Source organism: Lithobates pipiens, unplaced genomic scaffold (genome assembly GCF_037356315.1).
Source record: "Lithobates pipiens isolate NorthernLeopardFrog02 unplaced genomic scaffold, aLitPip1_a1.2 Scaffold_22, whole genome shotgun sequence".
In the NCBI taxonomy this organism is placed as follows: Eukaryota; Metazoa; Chordata; class Amphibia; order Anura; family Ranidae; genus Lithobates; species Lithobates pipiens.
In genome coordinates this window covers 116980855-116994143 of record NW_027507784.1, presented here as the reverse complement: position 1 = coordinate 116994143, position 13289 = coordinate 116980855, and the positions used below count along the sequence as shown (strand labels likewise).

Here is a 13289-nt window from a genome sequence, read left to right as displayed (position 1 = left end):
GTGGGCCCTGATGACAGGGTTGATGACCACTGTTCTAAAGGGACCGCGTGCCGTCCCTTCAGATCGCTGTGCTGCAGCTATGACTCCTGTGTGCATCCTGTTTGGCCAGAGCCCCCTGAAGCCAGAAGGAAGGCCAGGCAAATATGGAAGCTATGTTAGTGTGATTTAAGTCGATTTAAGCCAAGTCTTTCATAATGTGCTAGTATGCAATGCATACTAGCATATTGTGACTAACTTGCAGGGGATTTTTTTTAGCACTTTACTAGCGCTTTGCCTTAAATTTTCAGATTCGGCATTTTCATCTAAGCTTCTGTTATAAAATTTTGCAAATAAATCATTTTTCTCCTTTACTGAGGTACACTGATAGGCACTAATAGGCAGCACTGATGAGGCGACACTAATGGGCACTGTTGATCAGTGCCCAGACTATCAGTGTAAATATCCCGTCACATTTGCCGGTTACTGGCTCGCCTCTCCTCACGTTGTGATAATGCGTGAGGAAAGGAATTCCGATAACCAGCAAATTTGTTTACATGGGATTCTCTGTGATTAGACACAGTTGGTCACATGGTAAAGGGCCGCTATGATTGGATACAGACTCCCCTCTGCTGGCCGGCTGACATCACAGGGGAATCTCGGCCGCTCCCTCTTCTCTCCAAATGATCGAGGCTGGCCAGCAGAGGGGAATCATTTGACCGCACAGCGGTGGTGTCAGATAAGGTATTTAGCCTTTTCATTTCAAACACCTACACTTTTGTTAACGAGAGCATACCCGCATGGGGTACATGTAAAGTCACAAAGTGACTTTACAAACACTTTAAAGCTGAACTTCAATTGCATGTTTATCGTTGACCTTGCAAAGTTTTGCAGACACACTGCTACTACTGTATACCTGAACTGCTTGTCCTCCTATGCAACAACCGAAAATAAATAAAACGTTATTTGAAAAAATAAAAAAATAAAAAAAAAAAAAAAAAGCTGAGCTTCAGACAGAAAAACAAAACCCATTAATGCAAATATATCACTAAATATATATAGATTTTTTAATGCAAGCAGTGCAAGTAACTGAATTTGTCCGTTATCTGATCGATTCAGGCTTGCGGTCTCATATAAGATGATGAAGCAATAGAAGGAGCCAGTCAGTTAATGTGCTGACAAGAAGCATGCTGATAGAGAAAAGTGATCAAGAGATAAGCTTGTCACTGCGCTGTTTCTCCTTTTACTGTCCAGTTAAGAGTGTGGGGTGGGTCAGGGAGGACCTGGGCTCAGATAAACTAGATTGAATGATGCTGAGCATCAGACTAAGAACATTTAGCATCTGAAAAAAAAAAGTATTGTGCGAAATCTCGCTCCAAATATTGCAACAAAAGCTGGTTTTATTTTTATTTTTGTAACAATTAATGAGCCATTCATTTTTATTTGTTACGTTTGGCTGGAGTTCTGTTTGTATGCACACATAGTTCTATTGTTCTGGGCCCATAAAGCTCAGTAAACTTGCACTTGTTTAGATCTGTAAAATCTAAATATAAAATCTGCATCCAAGATCAGTGACATGCCCTGGATGGACACAGCAACTTTTTGTTAAGGGCTCATTTACATTAGTGTTGCCCTATGAAGAAGGGCAGTCTTCAAGGGGCATTTGACAGGTGGCAAGAAGGAATTATGATCCCTCCTTGCTGCCAATTTTAACCAAAAAAAAAAAAAGCAAACAGCACCACTGCAATGCAACTACAAAAAAAAATAAAAAAAATAAAAAATCACAGTAGCTTCACAGAAGATGCAAAGCTATTAACCCCTGCAGTGCCAGAGGCAGGAAGAGAACACGGTGCCCCTGCAGATTTCTACAGGATCCAGCTATCTGCACAACATGGGACATCCTTCACGTCTGAGGAGTTAGCTCACTCAAGCTAAAGGAAATATTAAAATATATATATACACACACACACACACACACACACACACACAGATATAGATAGAGATATATATATATATATATATATATCTATATCTATATCTCTATCTATATATGAGCTGCACGATTAATCATTAAAAAACGCAATCTCGATTCACCCCCCCCCCCCCCCCCCCCCCCTTACGATCTCTCCCGCTGAGAGTAGGCAATTCTTTCAAGGCAATCTGCCAAGTGAAGAACTTGAAACATTGTAACTAAAGCTTACTTCTTAGATCAAAAGGGAAAGAACTTATTGTGTAAATACATAATCTGGGCAGTCTGCCAAGCTTTCAACCAGTGTAAATGCAGTAAGTTTAACCACTTATTATGAAATTAATCGATTAATCGGCCAGTAACATAATGGGGTTAAAAAAAAAACTAAAATTAGCCCTTTATAGTACAAAAACATAATCATTACTGTAAATATTACTTTCATTGTTCTACAGTAAAAAAATTAACCCCTTCCAGTAGTAATTATGTGTTTTTTTTTGTTTTTGTTTTTTTTTGTACTATAAAGGGCTAATTTTAGTCTTTTTAACCCCATTATGTTACTAAACATCTTAGGCCTGGTTCACATCTATGTTTATTGGTGCTTTTTGCAGAAACGCACTACAGTTCATTTACATGGTTTCCTATGGGACACGTTCATATCTGTGCTTTTTTTTTTTTATTATTTGGAAAGGGTCGGGGACTTTTAATGCAAAACGGTGCTTTTTTGGTTCAATATATTTCAATGGAGAAGCTGCAGAAAAGAATAATGCGTTTTTTCAGCAATTTATGTTTTTTAATCTGCCCAAAAAAAAAAAAAAGAAAGTAAAAAATGCAAATTGCAGTAAAATCATGTGCACAAAAATCAAAACGCACAGCAAAAAGCACTGCAGAGGTGTGTACCGAACCTTATGCTGGCATCACGGATCAATTTTCAGGTGAGAATATTCAGATGAAAAATCTTTGTAAATTCGCTGAATGAAAGAATTTTGTTTGAAATTTTCACTTCATTTCTGAACAAAAACCACATACACTGTCTGAAAATTCCTTTGACCAAGAAGTTTTCTATTCTTTCCAAATTTTCCCTTCACTGTGGTGGAAAATGAATGTCAATTTGACCCACTTTTTTTTTTCTTAAGGTTATTAACCGATTAATCGAAACACAATAATCGACCAACTAATCGATGAAAATAATCGTTAGTTGCAGCCCTAATATATATACACACACACACACACACACACACAAAATATATACACACACGTTGATTTATGCACTGAAAGTAATTTTGTTTAGCCAGTCCATCAGACAGACAGGTTGATGACCTGTAGTTTTCTCTACTGTCATTAAGCAATGCAGACAGTCGGTTCCCTGCACCCAGCCCACCAGCCCATGAGAAGGTGTAGCAGCAAACTGATAACATCCCACTACTCTGAGTTCTTGCAAACATATATGCATGTACACTGGTTCAGAGTACGGACCCTCCTTTTGTCCCAAAGTTCTACTATACAGGGTTGGAATCCAGAATGATTCAGCCATTTACATTTTCACTTAAAAATAATGCATTTTTAATGCACACAAACTGCACTCAGCGGCTTTTTGGATCGGTCTGGAGAACAGCTTTATATATTGGCTGGCTAAACTGCATCAAAGGAACACTGTTCTTTAAAGAAAAGGTCTGGAATTACAGAAGTCAGCATTTGAATTATAACAAAACCCTGCGACTGTAGATTCCTCCACCTCACTATCGGGCTCCAATATTCACCATCCCGCTCATGTTTAGCGGGGTTCTAGCTGCTCTTTGTTTCGCTACAGTGTTGGCTGTGGGAAAAATGTTTGATGAGGTTTCAAGTAAATATTAGAACTTCAACTTCCTTAGATTACATGATCTGAAGTAGTGCAGATCAGGGTCTGGCTGACGGGTTTTACTGGAGGAAGTGATGCAGCGAAGTGTTCCATATCCTTCCAGCTGGAGAGTTTAAGGTTAACATTAAAAAAAAAAAAGGGGGGGGGGACGGACTAGTGTGCTGAGGTCTGAAAATCAGGGAACTAGAAGAAAAGTTAGTAAATAAGAGTCAATCATGAATATTCTTTCTAGGCAAGCTTACAAAGTCACTTTGATGATTACATTATTATGTAAAAGTCTTGCATTTTAAATAAAAAAAAATAAAATAAAAAAAAGCAATTTAGAAGGCCTCTTGCACACGGGAGTAAAAAATTCCAAATGTTTTAGGGCAGTTGCACACAGGTGTAAATATTTACTGAGGTTTAGGCTCAGGATATTGTAGACAGGAAGATCTTAAGTAAAATGTTGCACAAAGACCTTGCGTAAATAAAGCATATAGGCACGTAAGTGTATAGATGAGTAACATTTTTCTTCATTGCTAGTGTTGCAATATACCGTATATACTCGAGTATAAGCCGAGATTTTCAGCCTCTTTTTTGAGGCTGAAAGTGCCCCCCTCGGCTTATACTCGAGTCATCGCTGTCTGCCCGCTCGATCAGCGTGTCGAGCAGACAGACAGCGGCCATTCTATTCAAAAGCCGCGCCTCCGGCTCCGCCTTCGCCTGTGATAGGCGGAACACTGAATTTCCCAGCAGCCTGTGTTCCGCCTATCACGGACATCGTATCATCCTCGTACTACGGACGAGGATGATACGACGTCTGTGATAGGCGGAACACAGGCTGCTGGGAAATTCAGTGTTCCGCCTATCACAGGCGAAGGCGGTGGCGCAGCTTTTGAACTTTACAATGGCCGCCGACGAAGAGGGCACGGGACGGAGGCAAGGCAAGGCACGGCACGGCACGGCACGGGACGGGACGGGGGCAAGGCAAGGCACGACACGGGACGGATGCAAGGAGGCAAGGCACGGCACGGGACGGAGGCAAGGAGGCAAGGCACGGGACGGAGGCTCGGGACAAAGGTAGGCTGGACACACAACCACACACACACACACACACACACACACACAACAGGGATGGATGGATGGATGGATGGAGACACACACACACAGGGATGGATGGATGGATGGATGGAGACACACACACACAGGGATGGATGGATGGATGGACACACACACACACAGGGATGGATGGACGGACACACAGGGATGGACGGACACACAGGGATGGACGGACACACAGGGATGGACGGACACACAGGGATGGACGGACACACAGGGATGGACGGACACACAGGGATGGACGGACACACACACAGGGATGGACAGGCATGTCTCACCCTCGGCTTATACACGAGTCAATAAGTTTGCCAGTTTTTTTGGGGGTAAATTGGGGGCCTCGGCTTATATTCGGGTCGGCCTATACTCAAGTATATACGGTACGCATTTATACTCACATAAACATGCGTATAGACAATGGAACATGTGCATGCATGGAAATGACAGCACTTAAAATGTACAATTTTCTATTTTAGTGCTCTGTGCTCATTGCTTCATGTACACACAGCCTAGCCGTGGGAAAACATGGCAAAAATCGTGCCATGGTTTAGCCGCAGTTTGTGTTTTCTGGTTGGCGACTGTCAAAATGATCCTATCCTGAATGCTAGTCTCACGCTCAGGAGAGGGAGGTTGAAACTCCTCCGATTGCAGCAGCTCCTAAATGCTGATAAAAGCCTGTGTGTACATTGACACGTGGGCTTTTATGGAGTTAAGTTTAGTAGTTTTGGCAAAAAAAAAAAAAAAAAAACAAACACCAAAAGCTCCTAAACTTACATTTAGGAGTTTACATGAAGCCTTAAGCCCCATATACATGGGCAGAACGTCGGGAGACATTTAACGGTACAAAAAATATCAACCGTCATTCTGCCCGTGTGTATGTTGGTCTGGCCGGGTTGTGTCAGATGTGCATGCTGGAAAACTAGCAGCCGACCATCTACCGATCAGCGCTCTAAGCCAATGGCTGATCAGAGTGTTCTGGCGGGGGGTCCTTCTGTCAGAACACAACAGGTCAGTGGGGATGATCGCTGGACTAACCTTGCATGGTTAGTACAGTGGCTCCAGACTGAGCTGTCTGCACACGAAAAAAAAACCTGTAGTGTGTACCAGGGTTTATAATGAATTATACTCAGCTGCGAGCATTGTTTTATAGACAACAATGCATCTAACTTCCATGTGCAAGAGAGGCCTTACTGATCTGAGGTGGTGGATGCTCAAGATGATACACCCAAAATACAAGTGTAACATGTAGCATGTTGAGAAAAGTGAACTTATCCTTTATGTGAAGTTCAGATATGGCAAATTTTACATCACTGCATTGGTCCGCCTTTGTTCCTGTAAGATCCCTGTGGAAGCTGGAAATCACGGTACTAGGCAATGCTACAGCAGTAATTACTGCTAGCTTTTGGGTCCCGTGCTGATTGGCCTCCCTGCCTCTTACTGAATCCAGGAGGTTTTTTTTAATCGGCATGGGCATCATTCAGAGAACACTTTGCATTTTCTTAAAGTGAAACTTCACTCTCCCAATCAACATTGATTATTTTTAATCCTTATGTCACTAGCATTAGTAAATAGATAGTAAGCATGTCATATTTACTTGTTTTAAACTTGTTTTTTTTTTACATTTCTTCACTTACTTCCTTGTTTTTTCCTTGGCAAATTATGTCATACATCCCAGGAGTCTTCAGGGGGGGGGTTTCCTTAGTTAGGAACACTCTCCTGCATGCATGCCTGAGTTGAGGGCAGATGGATTCCAGGAAGTAAATTCTACATGAATCATCTGTCCTTACTCAAAATGGCCAAAAAAAAAAGGTGATTTTTTTTTTTTTCAAAGTGATTCCTCAACAAAATAAAGCATGGAGACATGGATGGATGAGTTTGCTTTGATTATTAAAAATGAATTAAAACTGTGTTTTTGGGTTGTGGTGCCCGATGCAGTGAAGATCCACTTTATCTAATGCAAATTGTACTCTGAATGGGTGATGTGGAGAGTGTCATGTCACTGCCCCACCAATCCATCTCATCCAATCAGATAATGCTTTGGATTCATTGAGAACACAAAGCGATCCCTGAATGGTGCCCGTGCTAATCGCCTATGTTCACAATGAAGCAGGGCAGCTGCTTGGCCTGGGGCAGGGAAGCTAATGGAGAGGTGCCAGCTATAGTGATTACCAGCTTCTACGGGGATCCCACAGGTATATCACAAATGCTCACATTGTTCCAAGCTGGATCAATGTAAATATGTAAGAACTGGCACACCTAAACTTTAGCTAGGCTCCATGTATGCTGGAGCTCATAAATGGCCATTTTTTTTAAGTTTGAGCGTTTTTTTTTTTGTTTTTGTTTTTTAACAGCCATAAACTTCACTCTATGTTATACTATGTGTCCATGCACACATGGACTTGTTTTTTTAGCTTTTATCAGTAGTGGAGTTCATGGGCCATTCTCTAAACGCCATAAAATCGCATTCAAAGTGCCATTTTTCTGAACACAAAAAAAAATTTTAAGCGATAAACGCAGATAAATGCTCATAAACACGCGTTCATTATCGTTCAGCGTTCTATTTTTTCAATGCATTGTGGGATTTTTGGAGTGCCTTCTGTGTATTTTTATTAAAAATGCCCATAAACGCTAAAAACCGCTCATAAAACGTGAATAAACACTAGTACAAAAAGCTGTTAAAAGCACATTTTTCCAACCAGTGTTTTCTGTCAGCAATCTGGCATCCAGAAAAAGCTTTTTTGAGCTCCAGTGTGCATGGAGCCTTAAAATTGTAGTGACAATTATTAGGGAGCTTTGAAATTGCAGAAAGCGCTTTGTGAGCTGCAGCATAAATGCATGATGGGGACGTCCAACTGTATGATATAATATGAATACAACACAAATTATTAAGACCATTTTGAGATGTTTTACCAAACAGGCATGATAGTGTTTTGGTCAGTTTTTTGGCATACCGTATATACTCGAGTATAAGCCGAGATTTTCAGCCTCTTTTTTGAGGCTGAAAGTGCCCCCCTCGGCTTATACTCGAGTCATCGCTGTCTGCCTGCTCGATCAGCGTGTCGAGCAGACAGACAGCGGCCATTCTATTCTAATTCAAAAGCCGCGCCTCCGGCTCCGCCTTCGCCTGTGATAGGCGGAACACTGAATTTCCCAGCAGCCTGTGTTCCGCCTATCACGGACATCCGCTCATCCTCGTACTACGGACGAGGATGAAAGGATGGCCGTGATAGGCGGAACACAGACTGCTGGGAAATTGTGTTCCGCCTATCACAGACAGGGAGGCGCGGCATTTGAACAGGAAAATGGGCGCCGACGAAGAGCGGTGATCCTGGGACGGGACCGGACGGAGGCTCGGCTCGGCTCGGCTCGGGACGGGACGGGACCGGACGGAGTCTCGGGACGGGACGGGACCGGACCGGACGGAGGCTCGGCTCGGGACGGGACGGGACCGGACGGAGGCTGGGGACACAGGTAGGCTGGACACACAAGGCCACACACACACACACACACACACACACACAGGATGGACACACACACAGGGATGGATGGATGGATGGACGGACACACACACAGGGATGGATGGATGGATGGACACACACACACACACAGGGATGGATGGATGGATGGACACACACACACACAGGGATGGATGGATGGATGGACACACACACACACAGGGATGGATGGATGGATGGACACACACACAGGGATGGATGGATGGATGGACACACACACAGGGATGGACAGGCATATCTCACCCTCGGCTTATACACGAGTCAATAGGTTTCCCAGTTTTTTGGGGGTAAATTGGGGGCCTCGGCTTATACTCGGGTCGGCCTATACTCGAGTATATACGGTAATTAGAACACATATTTCTATCAAGTTTACTAAATGAGTTGGAAGACAAAAAAAAAACATCAATCAAGGTGGAAAGCCTGAGCACCGCCCATTTGATAGATGACCATGTAGTTCATGAAATCATACAAAGGAGCTAAAAAGTTACCAATAAATCCTCTGTAAAAGATCATTCGCAGCATTTAGGAAAACCACAAATGCACACAAAGAACACCAATAAATTTTGCTGTCTGCTTTCCCAAAATAAATAAGTTACATGCTAAAACTAGGTCATCCATATCACAACACAAATACAAGCAAAAAGTGCAGTTACTATGTGCTAAGCAGAATAACCCATAGCAACCAATCAATGCTCAGAGAGAGATTGGCAGACAGGTGACCATCTGCTACGGGTTACTTCTTTTTGCACATAATCTATTTACTTTGAACTGCCTCATTAAAGTGGAAGTTCACTCCAATACTAAAATCTCTTAATCTACTTGCATCCACAATCTAATGCCGCGTACACACGGTCGGAGAATCCGTTGGAATGCGTCTTATCGGACCGTGTCGTCAGATAATCCGACTGTGTGTGGTATGCATCGGACTGATTCCGTCCGAATCTCCGTCGGACCCAATTTTCCAACATGTTGGAAATATTTCCCGACCAACTGGGCCGGTCGGACATACTCCGATCATGTGTAGAGAATTTTGATCGGACCAAGTGCCACGCATGCTCAGATCAAATTCCTACATCAAAGCTATTGGCTACTAGCCTGAATGTAGTCCCATCGTAACGAAATTACGTCATCACGTTCTGAAAGATCGGATTTTTCGCCAACTTTGTCCGACCATGTGTATGCAACAGTTTCGGACAAGATCCGACGGGCAAAATCCGACGGATTTGGTTGTGGAAATCTCCGACCGTGTGTACAGGGGCTTAGACTAACCTATCAAGCCCTGTAAAGAAGAAAATTGCTATACATACCTTTTCTGAAGTTGCTCCGGTCCGGTCTCCAGCTGCGGAAGCTCTGCAGAGGAGACAGCTGACAATGGCTGTGAAGTTACTGGGAAGTGACATCACACATAGAGTCACTATGGGGCTTCCGTTGTCGGCTCCCTCTCCTGCACCCGCCTACACAGAGAAGCTGTGCTGACAGTTCAGCGTGGGACCGGAGCAGCTTCAGAAAAGCTATGTACAGCGATTTCTTCTTTACAGTGCTAGATGGGTTAGTCTTCGATTGTGGATGCCAGTCGATTGAGAGATTTTAGTATTAGGATGAACTTCTACTTTAAGCATGCCCAAAATTGAGCCTTCTATATAATGCAGGAATGGTAAACATGTTGCCAAAAGTTTGACGCACTGGTAAAAAAAAAAAAAAAAAAAAAAAAGGATTGCATCTTGTAGACCATTACTGACAGCTTTTCATAGTATTAAACACGATCTTTTAAACCTCCATCTTCATCATCTGTATGTTATCTGCACTGCAGCTGATAAGGGAAGGTTACACTGCAATCTCATAAGACTCTATGGCATTGCACAATACTGTCTGGCCTTCTTTTCAGACACAGGAAGCTGCAATATGAAGTAGTGAGAGTGGACAGTTACATGCAGGTAAGTTGTCTGTGTATGAGACTCATATACACCACTGAGTTCTGGGCAGTGTCCGCTGTTCCCCCACATTTGAATTACCATACCTTTTTACTAGGCGTTGAGAACCAGAAAAGTGAAAGAGCTCGGAAAAGATAAGGAAACTTCTATGACAACGCAGTCTTATTTTTTTTTACTTGTGGCTCCATACACCACCTCTCTGTGAATCCCAATTCTGGACAATAGGCTACCACAACTATCGCCATTTCAAAAAGGAAACCACATTAGCCAACTTACCTCTTCTAACTCAAAGGACTCCTTTGCCTGTGTTACAAGATTTTTTATCGATGGATTTGGAGCAGGCAGTTCCTTATCTGGGGTAGATGTGGGTGGATTTTTTGCCGTTAGGTAGTTCTCACATTCCTGATCAGTGGATATACTCAAATCTTTAAACCCAGAATCCGCGGTTTGTGAAGAAATACATTCAACTGAGTTCATGGAGGTTTCTGCCTGGTTAATGCTGTTGGCTTTATCCAAAATGTCTGTTGCAACACCATTTTCTTTTGGAAGGGTAGAAATATCAAGACCATTCAAGTCTGTGACAACTGAAGTTGAGGCTTCCTCTTTAACTGTAGCAAGAGGTGACAAATTCTTTTTGAACAGCTTCTGTGCCTTCTGTTCATTTTTACTTCCTTCCTCTTCATTATTCTTCAATAACTGCCCTCCTTCATCTGGAGACTGGACAATACTGCTATCCCCAGCTGCTCGATTTCCACATAAGTTAAGTTTTGATAAAGTCTCCATGAGTCGAGCGGCAGTCTGGCTGGAAGCTCTGGTAAGCGGTGCCGGTTTGGTGGGTTCCGCAGTAGGAGGTGTTGTTAGAGACTTTGAGCTGCCTATTCGTTGGAGTGGAGTTCCAGAAACTTGAGAATATAATGAAGAAAATGCATTTGCAACATCTGTGAGAACTTTAATCTGACGGAAACGACCTGGTTAAAGAAAGATAAATATTAAAAAAGGAGGGGAAACAAAATCTCATAGTTACAGTCGTAGATTCGCACATTGTAAAATATATTCGCTAATTTGACCTATTAAAGTCGCAATCCAGAACACAGATTTTGAAAAACTTCGAAAACAAAAGGGCGTTTTTTTTTTTCACTTTTTTTATTTTCTGTTTTTGAGCCAAACATTACCGTATTTATTAACTTATTTTTTAAAAGGAAAAAATCTGGAGGACTGCACTTTAATATGTTCAGCCTATCATTAAAAGAATATAGAAAATATACCCAGATTTAAAGATGAACTCCAGGCAAAAGGATAAATGCATAGATAAAATACATATACAGGAGCTAGTTTACCTGCAAAAAGTATTTCTATGCATCAAGTCCTGACATATACAAAGCTCTGCCCCACAACACAACCCTGCCTGGCAGGGTAAGGGGGACCTCATATTTCTTCTTCTGCAGTTTTACGTTTACTTACAGGTCTCCTCTGTGCTCCCACCACGAGACTGGGCAGTGAAAGGAGAAACAGACCGATGAGCTCATCTCTGTCACTCTGCTCTCTCCTCCTATCATGCTCCTTCCTTTTTTACACTGCAACACATCTGATTGGTTTCTTGTGTGGCATTTCGTTCGACCTTTCCAACCTATGCTGTACAGGACTGATTTCAAACAATATTTGCACAATTAAAAGGCAGTAGGACTATTTAAAGAAGTGTTTTAAAAAGTGCCATATTCAATTACTACGTGATGCCTTTTTGTTTTACATGCTTCCCACAATGCAGCTCACATAAAGAGAATTTCAGCAATAGATACATTGCTGTTAATTTAGAAAGCAAGGGGCCGATTAGGAGTGGCCAGGTGCTGATTGACAAGCTACAGGCTGCAATAATTATTCATCCCGCTGTTTTGCAAGTAGGAATAGACTACATGAGAGTGTTAACTCCACCCCGAATGGAGCATCTTTACCACACCTTCACAGGAAGCTGCATGAAGTGGGCTTCACTGGCAAGACCAAATGGCCTGCATTTATTTTTGCTTTTTATATCTGCCTGGAGTTCAGCTTTAATCATTACTATTCTTTAATCCATGAAAAAATATGTACATTATGCTTTTAAGATTTTACTAACCAAGAAAGAAATTAAAAGTAATTTTAAAGATATTCCCTTATTTTGAATTACTGTCTCTTATTTTAAAATTAAGAATCCTGGGAGGAGGCATATTGGCAAGTTAGCCATTTAAAAACTTACCAAGGTTTAAAGATATATAAAGAGCATCTACAAAAACAAAAAAAGGAGATCTTGCATGTTAAAGAGTGAATGCTGGATACTTACAACGAAAAATAACTTCAACCCAAGCTAGTCACTTATGTAGTGTGTATTCCTTAGTCAACACAACATGAATTCCTATAGCTGGGCAGTTTAGTCTGGCTGTTGATAAATAAATAGATCTACAGTATCTAGTAACATTACAGTTACAGTGCCTTGCGAAAGTATTCGGCCCCCTTGAACTTTTCAACCTTTTGCCACATTTCAGGTTTCAAACAAAAAGATATAAAATTTTAATTTTTTGTGAAGAATCACCAACAAGTGGGACACAATTGTGAAGTGGAACGAAATCTATTGGATATTTTAAACTTTTTTAGCAAATAAAAATCTGAAAAGTGGTGCGTGCAAAATTATTCGGCCCCTTTACTTTCAGTGCACCAAACTCACTCCAGAAGTTCAGCGAGGATCTCTGAATGATCCAATGTTGTCCTAAATGACTGATGGCGATAAATAGAATCCACCTGTGTGTAATCAAGTCTCTGTATAAATGCACCTGCTCTGTGATAGTCTCAGGGTTCTGTTGAAAGCGCAGAGAGCATCATGAAGACCAAGGAACACACCAGGCAGGTCCGTAATTCTGTTGTGGAGAAGTTTAAAGCCGGATTTGGATACAAAAAGATTTCCCAAGCTTTAAACA

At 41.9% G+C, this 13289-nt stretch overlaps 1 protein-coding gene across 2 annotated transcripts in view; it reads right to left on the bottom strand.

Moving 5' to 3' along the window:
* Positions 1-13289, bottom strand: part of ITPRID2 (ITPR interacting domain containing 2) — a 166071-nt gene that overhangs the window by 72857 nt on the left and 79925 nt on the right. The window contains exons 8-9 of one of the 2 annotated variants that reach the window (XM_077448124.1): positions 12575-12601; positions 10621-11312 (exon numbers count right to left, since the gene is read on the bottom strand). In XM_077448124.1, coding sequence (XP_077304250.1) covers positions 10621-11312; positions 12575-12601 — 719 coding nt within the window. The remainder of the gene's footprint in view (positions 1-10620; positions 11313-12574; positions 12602-13289) is intronic. The other variant, XM_077448125.1, reaches the window with a different exon arrangement.